General features: G+C 42.0%; 1 protein-coding gene across 2 annotated transcripts in view; it reads right to left on the reverse strand.

Annotated features, from left to right (window-relative positions):
* Window positions 1-13,785, reverse strand: part of MAP7D2 (MAP7 domain containing 2) — an 82,920-nt gene extending 69,135 nt beyond the window's left edge. The window contains exon 1 of one of the 2 annotated variants that reach the window (XM_048287464.1): window positions 13,686-13,785. In XM_048287464.1, coding sequence (XP_048143421.1) covers window positions 13,686-13,728 — 43 coding nt within the window. In that variant the 5' untranslated portion in view covers window positions 13,729-13,785. The remainder of the gene's footprint in view (window positions 1-13,685) is intronic. The other variant, XM_048287483.1, reaches the window with a different exon arrangement.
* Window positions 13,786-15,027: the final 1,242 nt, after the last annotated feature.

Here is a 15,027-nt window from a genome sequence, read left to right on the forward strand (position 1 = left end):
GATAAAGGAAAACAATACCAATTGCTCATTATTGATAACATATACATAACCACAGCCATGTCTTGGTAGCATCGGCTACCAAAGGAACATACTACATGTAAATAGCACTAAATAATCCCGTTTCTGTAGTTCCCATACAAGACATCAGTGTGAGCTTCCTACCATTTTCTCCTCATTGACAGTGTTCTTCAGAGAACAGGCAGCTGCACAGAGGAATCACTGAATAACTTGCCAGAACTTACCCAAGTATATCTGAAGCAGAAAAAAATGAAAAAATGGACTCTTTCCTTACTACTGACATCACAGCTGTCAATCCTAGGCATGCTACCTCAACTGTGGTTCATGTCGGTCATCATTTACAACTTAGGCTACAGTAGTATTAACAGAGGCATAAAAATCAGATCACTAAAATTTTCATGACTTATTTCAAACAGAGAAGTTTTTGAAACTGAAAGCTTTCCTTAATTGCAACAAGTTGAGGTTAACCCCATGCTGCCTCACAGTTGCTTATACACCAACACAAGGTCCATCCACAAGACATGGGGATGCTCAGTGTCTCAGCTTTGAACTGTAGACACCCCATACCTCCTCTCCTCCCTAAAATCAAGCACAATATTTGCCTGTGTTGAGGTTGTCCCTTTCCTTACTATCACCTTCCCTAAGCATTCAGGACTCCAAGGGAGACAGCTACCTTCAGCTTTACATTCCTTCTGCAGCTTCTCAAAAAAATGTAGTTTCACACCTACTCCTTCCAACTCTTCCTAAAATAAAGTGGGCTGTTCATACTATCCCTGCCAACATACACTGCTCTGTAGTGCACCCCCGCCTCCACACACATGTATGAAGACACAGTTTAAAAACCTCCTCTCCCGAAACACATTTGACTACTACTCTCATTCTGTCAGTCAAATGAAACTACAATACCTTTCATCTCACTATATTTTAAAAGATGAGACGTGAAAATAATAAGGGAAATCTCCACCTTTCTCAATAGTTTACTGTTCTAAAGTTTAACTTTCCATCTCCTAGATGTCTGTGCTGTACACAAAAAACCCCTCACTCCTCCTGTCTGCAATTTGTTCTGCCAGCCATTTTAAAAAGCACACACCCTCATACTACAAGCAAAGTGTTAAGAGCTGATAGTTCTCTATACTTAGCAGGCAATCTGTATAGGAGTTTAAAATATATCCTATTTCCAAAGGCAAAAAAATTTAAGGATATTTTACATAACACACAAAACATGACCTGATTCCCCTCCCCCATTTATATTGCACTGAATTTTTTGTCAAGTCGAATAAAACAAAGCTAAATAACAAGAAAATTTTTATAATTACTTTGAAAGCTCTTAAATCTGAAACTAAGCAGTTGTACTTGGCCTCATAAATTCCCTTCCCCTCAAATTTGCTAAAAAAAATCTGCCCTTGGGCATGTAAGGCTCTGACAGTAGGTTCCAGTTCTGGCTCCCAGTGAGAACCACAGCTCAGGTAAGTAAGAGAAAAGGTGCTTTTTCAGATAACTGCTGCATATCCCTAACTCTCTTAGTAACTTAAATCCTGAAACACTGAAGGACAGCATGTATGTGTTCAGAACAGATCTGGTAAATGCTTTTGCTGTAGGTGGCAGCAGGATCTCTTACTCTCTCCCAACTCGGGCATCGTCCAGAAAAATCTTAGAGAAAAACAGCAAAGCTACCACTGCTTTAGTGATACAATACACTTGACACTATCAAATTCCTTTCTACTAAAGAAATGGCAGAAGCCTATAACAGCAGAGTCCCTGCAAAAAGAGTCACAGCAACATGCTTGCCTGCTCGTTTAGCTCCAGATGTGCCCACAGCCTGGTGCGATAAATCCCACCCTATCAAGAACAAAAAATTCAAGCTTGCTAAGTGTTATGGCTGACATTTTTACTTCTTCCAGCAAGCTTTCATCTGACATTTTTCCTTGACAAAGGAAGGTCTCAAACAAGGAAAGTGGAGACTGCATCATGTTTTGCCATGGAAGCGAACCAGTAGTGTCATTTATCTTTGCTATACAGTGCAAACCTAGGTGAAAAACCTAGGAACAAATTAACAGCAGTACATGAAAAAAGAGGGTTTCCTGCCTCCTAAAATGCACTTACTAGACTTAGAAATTGATTAATATTCAGCAATTATTGCAGGAGTACATTCAAAAGATTGCTAGCTGCAGCATTTACAAGGCCTCTGAAAACTACATACAATGATGATACATGTCAGCAATTCTCTCTTGGTTTAGTTACTTTTTAAAATCACGAAGTACACATCCAAAACAATGACATGAAAGATATGTTTGGGTTGGATTTTCAAAATTTATTTCTTTTTTACTCCAGGTTTGTTTTCCTTTGCTAATCTGGAACTCCACCATTACAACTTTAGTTAATAAAATGACTCACCAGGGTTGCTTCATTAGGTGAAAGTAGTTTTGGATGTAAGCACAGAAAGACCAAAATACATCAATGGGTTCCACACATTGTTCTAACCCCCAAGAGATGTGTCTTAACTTCACCTAGTCAGTTCTTGAAACATAATAGCAAATATTCACCCCACAAAGCCAAGAACCACACTAGAATACTTTTCAAAGCAAATTAAACATCTGAACTTTCATTCCCACCCTCTTAGCTAGTGCTTCTCTAGAACCTGAACTGAGTTGAATAGAACCACCCTGAGCAGTAGTTGCCCTGCAGCACAGCTACAGTAGAGTAAAAGATCACAGGTGCTGTATCCCAGTATAAAAGGCTGGGCCACAACATCCCACGTGTCTGTTAAATCAGGAATCAGCTGCTGCCTCAAGAACTGCAAGGCTTATACCACTTTTCCTGTTTTCTGCTCTCCACTTCCATGTATCATGAACCAAGCTGCTCCTTCTTCAGACCAATGGGCAAGGAACCTTCCTTGTTTGGACTGTAATTGGTTGGTCTAATAAGCAGAGGTTATCGGTCACCAAACCTTGCCTCACTGGAAAGATATATTCACCATAGGATTCTCAGCAAAGGCAGCTGACTGTGGAGCTCCTTCCAGGGCTGATTTGACACAGACTAACTGTGGGCAGAACAAAGTTCAGGATACACCTGTACAGGGAAAGGCTTTTGTTTGATAGTGGCAACAGAAAGTAGCTCTGCTGAATGTGGGGCCTCAGATCACCAACCACTCCAGCTGAAAGTCAGCCCTTACACAGGAATCCTACGCTCTTCCAGAATTTTGTTTCACATGTAGATACAAATCAAAAGATACAGAGCCAGGGATTGAAAAACCTGCCAACCCATAGCAAGGGAAAAGAGGAAAGAGATGAGTAGGTTGAGTTGGCTGAAGTAATAGAAACCAGTTAACATTTTGGGAAAGGAGACGAGGAGTCGGAGATGCAGCAAAAGCCACATCCTGTCCTGTGCATGTAAGAAGAAAGTCGGGAAGAAGGAAGTGCAAGTCTACACACACTCAAGAAGGCTGCTCTCTAAGCCTCAGCTGACAGTAGAAGGAAAAATAGATTTATCTGGACTAACAGGCAATGGGACAAAGAAAATTACAGTGTATCATCACAACCAACCAACAATACCCACCTCCTCTACCTCAATGAGGGTTAATGCTATAAACAAAAACCAAAACAAAACTTACAAAAAAAATCCCACTTATTTTTCAGTAGATCAGCATCCGAACTTCTTACCTGAGAATACAAATGCGATTTGAAATTAAGTTATCCCAAACAAGCAAGCAAACATTTTGGTATGGCTTCTGTGCATAGGCAAGAGGACCATCTAACTGGCAAGAAAGAAATATTTTTGTCTTTGCTTTTAGTACTTTTTAATTGATGCAGTGGACATTTCTGAATTAAAAGGAGACAGCTAGCAGCAGAAGATGAAGAGATTCTTGTGCCTGATGAAACATTTGAAGACTCAGGGGCAGATTACTTCAATGTAACATGCTTCATTAAATCCAGAACCAGGAGCCAAATCCTGTTCCACCTTCTCAAAGCAGTGTTAGATGATGCACACTGAAAATCTTTTCCTCTACAAACCTGACACCATCAGTTCTTACCAGTTTGTGTAAACTACTACACAGAAAATTCCCAAAGACCCCAAACTGTATACTCAAAGAATGTCACTCTACCTACAAAAAAATATGTATATTTACTTCACTGTTCCCTAATAACAGCAGTTGGCATCTGTCAGACAATGGTGACACTACATTTTTTTACCAAATGACACCCAAGAAGAACAAATTTGGTTTATTCTGGCAAGGCACAAAGTAAAGGACTAGATTACACAGCTGGAGACAGATAGGGGTGGCTGAATGCTTTCAAATCTAAAATGTTGGAATTAAAGCTAGCTTTTAGCTGCTGAGCAGTTTTCCATATTCCTTTAAGAGTTTTCTTTCTTGGGACTTTTCAGTTGTACAAATTTATGAAAGACTGTATAATAAAATCAGCTTGAAACATTGCTCATAGAATCAGATCCAACAGTTCTCAGCCCTTGGGACTGAAGGTCAGAATATGAAAATCACATCTTCCAAGTACTACCTTATACTATGAAAGTTTTGACCAGAATTTCTCAAGATGCATGCATGACTAGGAGATATCTGGGTTCATTTCAGTGCAGAATAGCCATCAGAAAACCATCTTGAGGACTTTTGCCCCTCTACTTTTCCAAGTCTATAACATAAGAAAGTATATCACACTGCAACACCGTTAATCAAGAGCTTCTGTGAAGACTAGGAAAACATTCCTTAACCTATTTGTTTTTGTTACCTTTGATTTTCAAAGAGCTCTTTGATATGGTGATTCTCTGTTTCTGAACAGTAATGCCTGAAGCAGAGGTTAAATTGCATGGAATGCATTTTCTTTTCCTTTCCACCTTTTTCCTATTCATGGTCTCTTTGCCTCCCCTGCAGCTGACACAAGAAAATTTTCAGAGCTACTTCAGCCCCCTGGGCTCCCACTGCAGGAGGCAGGTGGGCTGGTGAGAGGTCAATTCCTGCTGGAGCCCATCTGATGGGCCCAGTCTCGTCCATCAAGCTTTTCTCTCCCTCTACTCCCTAGGCTGAATGGAGTGGAGTGAGCTCTGCTGGGGCACCAAGAGCAAGAATTACTGTATTGAGTAATTGTGAAATTGGAGCAAGAAGCAGGCTATATCATGGGAATATGTACACATGGAAGAAATAGCCAAGATATATCTTCTGGATACATCTCTAAGTTCTGTAACCATAATCTGTGTTACTCTAGGAAGCATACTGTATGCTTGCTGTGATCTTACATCCTACCCTTAATGACTTTTTCTAGGCACTGGGGAGAACCGCAGTGAGAGAGACACTTTCTCTCACTAATGTGGCCAGCCTTATGACCTTTTAGGCAGGAGTGAGTGGATGAGAATAGGGAAGGAAGAAAACTCCATTAGAGAGAAAAAAAAAAGCCAACTTCTAAAATCTTAAGAGTTTTCCTAGTAGGTTATCATTTAATCAATCGCACAGATGCACCATTATCAGCAAGTAGGCACCAGAAGCTCTATGAAGTGCAGGGGTTTTCATCAACAGAGAATTTAGTGATCTTCCAGGAGCATCATTGTGCTATTTTAAACACCTTTTCGGTTGCTACATGGCCTGTAAGCTTGTCACTATGCTTTAGGGAGCACTCATTACAAGGAACCCTGGTTGCATGAAGGCTTCCTTTATAGTATTCAGTTCATCTTCAGCACTTCAAACAGACCAGTCATGACAAAAATTGGATCTGAAAGTGGATGCGCTTGTACTGTGTAACTTTCAGTTCCATTCACATGTGATTTGGACAACTTCATCACAGATTAAATATATTAAAATTCAAAGATAGGCTACTTACTCTTTTATTACATCCTTTGGCTGTGTGAGACTTAAAAGAAGATTGCATAAAGGCAGTACCTCTGTTATAAGAGGAGAGATTACAAAACCTCAGAGGCAAAAAAAAATGCCCAGCCCAAAACAGAGAAGACATACTGCAAGGCAGGAGAGAGATCAAAACTGCCGTTAGAATATAAAAATTATTATGAAAACCAAGCTATTCCCATCATCTGTAAATGCCTCAATCTGTGCAGTTATTTCTGTTTCAAATTTTCTTTCAGTTCTGTCACTTGATTATGCCATAAAAAACCACCAACCTTTCTCCATAATACTATCTCAAAACAATTTCTTCCCTATGCAGCGCTCAAACATTTTCATTCAGTGCCATAACCTGGCCTCAACAAGCCACAAAACACATCCTGGCCCACAACCCCGCAACACTGCATTCACATCCAGAACCTCATCAAAAACTCGTTTGTGCCAACGGAAGGTCACCTTCTTATTTCACTGCACCATTAAACCACTTCCTCTGACTATTGAAAAGTGCCCTGTTTACTCGTAACCACAGCACTTAGCACCACTAAACCCAGGAAATATAATGGAAATACTTACATCTATTAATAGACCATTAAGCATATGCGAAAAATATGCCCTGTGGCTGATGCACGGTATCAAAAGTCAAGAAACTAAGCATGAAAGTAAAGCTCTACACTCTCCCTTCCCTTCAGGAGAGGGAAAGGACAACTACCTCATCCATCATTTATTTTGGGAGCCATAATATCTCACTGTTTGTCAACATTTTAAGAGCCCCAACAGCACATTCCAGTCCACTCCCTGAGGTCTCTTTCCCCTGACACTGAGCAAGTCTGTACACACACACAGATGCCACATTCAACACAAACAAGGGAATGAAAACTGGCAAGATGCAGGCAAGTCACCAGCAACAGGAAAGGGACTCCCATTTGTTGATACCACCCTCCCAAGGGAAGGGAAACTAAATCCCTTAATTTAAAATATGTAAAAGTCACAGTAATGATGTGTGGATAAACACTACAGTATTGTCCCATTTTCCTTTCTGGGACAAAAGGAAAGGCCTTTCTTGGGTGATTTTTCATGCAGTGAACTTAGAAGCATAAAAAAATATTTTTGTTTCACATGACCAGAGTTTTTTGAAAAATAAGTTTATTTTACTCCCAATATAATTGTATATTGAAAGTTTATTCCAACTCAACAATCAAGGCTAGTTTATTCAAATTAGAGTATTCTTCCAGCTCTCACTTGATCTATTGCTTAAGTGAGAAGGCAGCAGAGCTCTGCCCGGACCCTTTCAGCACTCCTGCTGTGGTTACAAACCCAGGCATGCCGCAGCACCTTCGGAAAGTTTGTATCTTTCTCTTTTAACCACATGAAGAATTTCAGTATTCCACCACACCCACGACCAAAATTAATTTCAAACTATAAATATTTGAATGAGCATTTTTCTGAAATAAAGCAGAGCCTTGATGGCTTCTGCTTGGCACGAGACAAGTAATTTGATAATTCATATGCATTGAACTGGGCAAGGCATACTTCCAGATCTTCCTAAGCGAAACAAAACCACAATGCAACCTCCAGCACCTGGCATCAAAACAGACAAAGATGTACTAACTGTAGTAGTGTTACTACTATTTTCTTGAAGATTTTTTGAGATGCTTTTACAGTGGCATCCATAAATTGATACATGGTATCATGTGTTTTTATCTAACACGCTCATTCCCATCCTATCAAAATCTTCGGTAGAAGTGATAAATTCTCACTCGTTTTATTTATTGAGATTGCTACTAGGAAAAAGGAGTATCTCAGAGAAACTATCCAACAAAGAAAACTAGATATACTTTCTTCTAGACTGGTTGAATGCACAATACACCTGTGAAGATGATAAGGTTATGGGGCATAAAATCCACTTTCCTTTTTGTGCAAGCAGATGTATTACCATGCACAAGACCAACAAGGCAGCTGGCTCTGGCACAAAGTACCAATGCAGAAGACACCCCAGACTAAAACGCTTATCACATCACACCAAGTTAATACATATTCCAGGGACTGGTCCTCTTGGAAGGCAAATGCAAGCCCACAGGAATGATTTTACAAAACAACAGATGTAATTACTACTGAAGGGGTTGACTTAGAAAGCTTGGACAGTTTCATCTATTTCTGTACTCAAAATACATACAAATGAGAGTTTCCAGATTTTTCACAAACCAGAAAAAAGGATTTGAATGTCCAACACTGCACCAAACATGTATTTACTCTTATAAGGAAAAACAGGGCTCAAAAAGTTAAATATTATATGATGCACAGGAAACAATCTCTTCTGTTGAATCTATAAGAAATTGAGTTCAACATTGTTTTTCCAACTGGTCCAATCAAAAAGCACATATGTGTAACACTGGAACACTAAAAGTTGCATTTTACATATTGTAAAGGAATGAATTTAACAAAATGAAACATTAATACGAGAAGTTTGCTACTGGTATCTTTATGCCAAGAAAAGTAACATGAAAACACAGTGAAAAAACAAACTTTGGCACACAGAGAAAAACAGTTTAAAGCAAACAGATACCACAACACAACTGTGCAAACCCTGCACAACATCAGGAATACCTCTTCTATTCATCACTGCTTTGGACCTTCTCACTGAAAAGCTGCTAAAAAATCAAACAGGAATCTACCTGCTGTGTGACTGAAGTTTATGCAAAGATCACAGAAATGCTTTATCAATCTCAGCAAAGTAGACGTTTGTCTGCAGCACCTCAATATCACAAGAATAATCAGATTCCCCTTGATCAAAGGAAAACAGACACAAACACGTGAAAGAAATAGCAAAAACCTTCAGGTATTCAAGTGCAAAAGTGAAATTAACATCCCAGAATTTAGGGCAGAACAGTTTGATATGGCATTTGGCAAACAAAGATGACACACACACAAATAATACATTAAATGAAAAGAAGCACAATACTTCACAAAACTTCAGATCACAGAGGACATAGATATTAAATAGTTAAGGGAACATGTAACTACTGTGGATTATGCATTTAAGAGTTACAAGACAAAAATTAAGAAAACTAAGTGACCAACAAGCATTTGAATATATTAGTTCATTACAACTGTAGAAAGCCTGAAATGTACATGCTTTATGTATGTACATACACAGAAAACAACTCAAAACCATAAGTAACTCCATATGAAACATTTTGATTCCTATTAAACTGCAACAAGAAGTACTTTACTAAGATTCTTACAATATTCAGACCCACAGAGAGCACGAGGGGTTTATGATCTTGACAGCTTCATGATACAAATGAAGAAAAACAAAAGTGTATTATGTACAAAGTCTGTCAGATGCATTACAGTCTTTTAAACAATATAACAATAATCTTGGATGGTTTTTCCCCCATTTTAATAGTTAGATTTCCACTTTGTAAAACCCACTTATCTCTTATCTTTACACAGCGCCACATCACCATCATTAATCATTGAGGAGATAAGACACAGTGAAAGGTATTTCTAAATAGCCTATCTAAAGTCAGTCCAGGGCAATGTGACTACCCAAGATTTCAAGTCACTTTTTTCACTGGGTAAGCTGCCTGAACACAAGTATATTGGGAAAACTGATACATACCATGTTCCTACATGCACTAGTTCCAGGCATAGAAAATACACCAGTAACATATCAAGTTGTGATGAAAATACCAAACATGAGTCAATTGCAGAAAATAACTCAGAAATTACGTGAAATGTCCTAAGACAGGCAGATTAAAAAAACCCTGTTACAGTACTGACCTTTGCATTCAATTACTCCGGTAACCTTGGCTGAGCATTACTATTCCTTCCACTATTTAAGCATATCATCCAGATTTTCCCTCTCAACCAGTAGATGTCCACAAGAAAGTTAAATCTGAGTGTGTAATACAAGTAACTAAATGCAGTTAGTATTTCCAAAATTTGCATTAGCTTCCTGATCAGCTTCATCTCTGTCCAATCTGTACAGTCCAGTTACTTATAAAAATTCCATAAAACAATATCTTAAAAAAAACCAAAAAAGCACTACATAAATGGATATAGAATTTAAACTGGGGGTTACTGCTTCTAGGATCTGCTCAACATCTTAAGTAAGTCACAAACAAAGGGCTGAAAGCTGCAATGCCCTATCAGAGAGCTGGTGCAAAAACCTGATTTCATGAGGAGTAGTCAAGACAACTAAAAGAAAAGAGCCAAACAAGCTACTCAGTAATTCTGATACTGGGACGTTCTTGCAAAGGTGAAACACATAAGAAGGAAGTAAGTTTTTTTTTTTCCCCAGTCACCTGAGTAGTCCAGAATTGAACAGAATTTAAAGCCTTGCTCTATTCTGTAGCCTTAGAATGCATTTGCAAGTGAATGACAGACATAAGATTTTTAAAGAATTTCCACTGTCAGTTTTGCTCCACATACATTGAATGACTGATAACCAAGAAAGTTATAATTGTGTTTTATTTATTCATGAGATTAAAAAAAGCCTTACTACATAAATCTTCATACAATATCATCACACAGGACATATAGTTTCATTTACATTAAATATGCACATGCTTCTTCAATTAGCATGTCTAGAAATAATTACGTAATATAAAAAAAAAAGCATTCCTGATGCCTTTCCACTGCTACACAGATACACCAGCCACCAAAGCAGATGGAGGTATGTGACACTATAAAACGGTGTCTTATAAACACTAAAGTTTTCAGAGGCTTCACTTTCCTAACCTGTGCATTGCAAGCGATATACCTTCCTTTTACTCCTGGGATTCAAAGGCATTTTTCTTCACTGCAGTTTAACAAACTTTTTTGGAAAGAGGTTTGACTTTTTTTTTTTTTAAAGGACAAAGCCTGACAATGTTACAATACTTTAAATACTGAAATAGTAACCTTGAGAGGATGTAGGGTATTAAACTGCCCTGAACTAAAGCAAATACATGCAAATGGTAACATCACATGAAAAGCAGCACATGAATTAACCTTGGGGATAAACAACCTTGAGTGTCCATATATGAGAGAAAACAGTACAGTACAAAAAGAAGAGTGTAACTATATGTTGTTTAAGTCATTTTGGCCTATAAGAAATCACTTGGAAAAGCACTAAGATCAAGAACCCACACAGTATTTTTAAAGGAATCCACACATGAATTCCTTTCACACAAACTGGTTTAGTGATATACAGTCTAAGATGGCACAACATATGATTTTTTCCTCTTAAATTCTTTTAGGCATGATCATGTTTTCTATAAGGAAAAAAAGCAGCCGACCAACAAACACATTTTACTCTGAAAACCAAAGTGTCCAATATTTCAATCTCTCAGCACATACATTAAGCAAATCTCACTGGGCAGTAAAAAGGAAGACGAGAGATTCAATACTGAGCCATTTGTCCTTCAAATGCTCTTTAGTCACTACCTTTACTATAGACAGCAGCAGCAATAATGGCTACATTTTGGTCACCTAACACTCTCCCTGACAAAACGATTCCTACAGTGTCTTCTCAGGCTATTGTTTGCCTCATGCCTTTGATTTTTGGCAAAGGGATATAATTGAGCTCTGCAAATATTATTTGCTTTGTGCCACAGAATTTTGCTCCTTGTTTGCAGCATTAGAAACAATTTAACAATATTCTCTCCCCTAGTAGCCAAGAGATGCAAAAAAATTCCTTATTGCAGGCTTGTTTATTACAGATTGGTCTGGGCAGACAGTCTTAAGAGCCTCATTTGCACTGCCATTCTAGCAATTCCCTCAGCACTGGAGGATCCTACAGATCAAAACTCAGATGCTGCCAGAGAAGTACAAAGTTCAGGAAGGGGAACAGTGGTTACAGTCACTGCCTGTTGTTGGGGCAGTCCCCCTTTTGGGGGACAACACCGTGGGAAGGAGCATTTTACTTTGGAACATGGAGGTAAGATTCTTCCTATCCCTATGAGGACTCCAGGACCAAGACATATGTACAAACACGTAAATCAAGAGAGCATCATTTCCACATCTGTATTAATGACTCGTGTTAGTAGCTGTTGTGTTTGTTACAAAATTGGGAAGACCCACAAAAGAGAGCCTCATTCTCTGCTGCAGCAGATCCAAATCCCATCCACTCTGCTGTCTGTAACACACAACACGCATACACAATCTTTTATTCCACATCATATATTATCTTCTAGCAGACAATTCAAATAACATAACAAATTTGGCCAAGATCACTCTATGCTGCCTTGCTTGGGCATTAGTGTTCAAATGCCAATGCTTGGCCACAAGTGATTACATCTGTCTGTGCCTGTCCATGCTCTACAACACATGGCCCATTTAATTATAGCACCTGCTGCCTTTTCTGTGGATTCCCAATCTCATACAGGGTGAAAAATAGGTGATGTACTGGTCAATATAAGGAGTGAAGTTTTTTCACAACACTTGCCTCTGAAGTTAGAAAGGATAAACTAGAAAGACACAGAAAGACAAATATCTGGGAAGAGTGCAAGTGAATATTGGGAAGAATTCCTCATACTTTAGAAAAGAGGTGAAAAAAACCCTCACAAATATGATTTCTAAGCATTAATTTTCTCCTGTCTTCCGTGTGAAATACTTAAAAATGGAAACCCAAGCCCTAGAAGTGCCTGACTGCTCAACAGCAACAGCCTTACAGCAGAAGCCACAACTGCTAAGCACATGGAGAAGGGTGAGGAGCAGCAAACGCAGGTGTTCCCAACGCCTTCCGTGGCTCCTCACACTGTGTTACCTCAGAGAAGTCAAAGTCTTAGATTCCCACTCCATAAATTTGGGACAGTAATCCTTCTTTATCTCCCAAAGCAATTGTAAAGCTACTTTTAGTCACTACAGTGGCTTAGGACAAACGGGGAAATTAATTCCCTCTTATGCATCAGGTTTAGATGGTTTACCATCCACAAAGCAGAGGCTCTATACCAGATAATTAAGGTAAAAGTGTAATGAGCATCTACATAACACCTTAATCACCACTCATCTCACACTCGAGCCCAGGGGAAGTCATGTGAAGACACCGCAGCCAGACCCACCCTAACACCTACATGTGAAGCCAAGAGCCAAGGTCACGACAACCAGCCTTGGCCCCAACATCTCATGGTGCTGGGGGACCTGATCCCATGTCAGGTGCTACTCCATACACTGCAGCAACCTCCACCACATCTCACACGTCCTTTTCGCCCTCGGAAATTAAAAGTTACGTTCGCTGAGCAGCGAGGAGGGACCTTAACCAGAAGCCGTGTCTATATAAGGGCTCTGTGTGCGGCGCTCACGCTCGATACCCGCTCAACCAGTTTGCTGCCCGGGCTGGGCAGCACCGGCACAGGCAGGCCCAGGCACCGCCGAGAACAAGGTTTACAAATCGCTGCCTCCCCGCTCCGCACTTCGGGGCACAGCCGAGCTGCCGCCCGCCCGCCCCGGCAGCGCCGCCGGCGGCCGGGGAAATCGCGGCGGCACAAAAGCCACCTCATGGCAAACACCTCCCGCACCACAAAGGGGAAGGACGGGGTTCGCCGGGAGCCGCGGGCGGGACCCGCTCCGTGTCCCCTCGGGAGCGGCCGCCCGGCGCCGGCACCGCCGCGGCTCCCGCCGGGAGCAGCCGCCCCATCCCTCCGAGATGGCGGCCGGGCCGGCGGCACCTGCCAGGGAGCGACCCCCACCTGCCCCCTCCCCGGGGCTCGGGCAGCGCCGGTCCAGGCGGCGAGGGACGGGACGGGACGGGACGGGACGGGACGGCGCCGGGGGAAGCCATGGGATGCGGGCAGGGGAGCCGCCGTCCCCCGGCACCTCGCGGGGCCGCAGCCCCATCCCTTACCTGTGGCCCGCGGGTGGCTGCGCGCAGCCCCCGGCTCCGCCATCTTCCCCGGCCGGTGGTGCCGCCGCCGCGTCCCGCCGGGGCCGGCTGGGCTGGCTGCGCCCGCGGCCGCCGCACAGGCGCAGTGCCCGCCCCGGCACCTGACGGCGCGGGGAGGGGAGGGGCGGGACGCGGCCGGGCCCGGCGGGGCGGGCCCGGTGCCCAGGTGGGGCCTCGCCCCGCCCTCAGCGCCCCGAGAGCCGCGGGTCCGCGTTCCGGCTGCGGGGCTGCGCTCCGACAGAAGGACGGCCGAGCGGCCCGTTGGTGCTCGGGCGCGTTCAGTCGGGTTATCCCCGAGAGCCAAACAACACGCGCCCTCCGGCTTTCCGGGCGGATCCTGCCGTTTTCCCAGATTTTTCCATCAAGGTGTTTGCGTGCGCTGTTTGCAGCCACTTGTGGCCTCGGATGAATCGATGGCACCGGGGAAAGGCACAAGCGTGTCTTTCCCATCCAGCTGCGGTCGCGGTTCCCCCCACGGGGTCCCTTCAGGCCGGGCTGGCCCTGCAGCAGCAGGACCACTTAGTACTCGGTTTTAGAAGGGGAGAAATAAACATAATCTTTGTTCCTCCTCATCACTCACATACTAGTGGTTGAACTCCCCTCCCCAAAATTTTAGCACACACCTTGAGTTCTTCTTTTGCTTTCCCCTTACTGGCTCTGCTGTTTCTGGACCACGTTGGGACACAGCAGTGCTACGGGAGCGCACGCGGCCCCGGGGCTTGTGGCTTTCGGGCAGCTCCTGCTCAAAATGTTGCCAGAACTGGTGTTAGATGCCAAACACCGCACTGACTCATCTTCACTGCCAATTTAACAAAATTTAAATGTAAGATATATTTAATCCTTCCACTTCCCATTCTTACTCCTTTTGTTTTCTTCTTTTTGCCAAGCAATTATATCACCTTTATAAACTTTACCTGAAAGGCCATAGTCAATATAAGAAGGAGGAGGAAAGCACTTACTCTGGTATTCCTGATGTGTCTCCTACTAAATCACTATTTCCTAAGAGGCAATTATTCTGTTGGGGTGCTGGGCAACAATCTTTCCATCTACACATTCAAGTGGTGTTCTCATGTTTGGGTTCACACACCTCAATAAAAGTCTAGCTACACAGATTTAGGGTTTCTGGTGCATACAGTAATAATTATTCCTAATGTTGCCTTATCAATGAAATACTTAATTTTCATTGTTTATAACTCTGCCAAATCGAAAAAGTGTCAAATGATGTTTTCATTTCAGCTGTTTCCCACGCTAACCTTACGTCAAGGGGCTCCACTAGTGCTAGCTCTCAAGTGGTCGTGGAGCC

This window comes from Corvus hawaiiensis, chromosome 2 (genome assembly GCF_020740725.1).
Source record: "Corvus hawaiiensis isolate bCorHaw1 chromosome 2, bCorHaw1.pri.cur, whole genome shotgun sequence".
Lineage (NCBI taxonomy): Eukaryota > Metazoa > Chordata > Aves > Passeriformes > Corvidae > Corvus > Corvus hawaiiensis.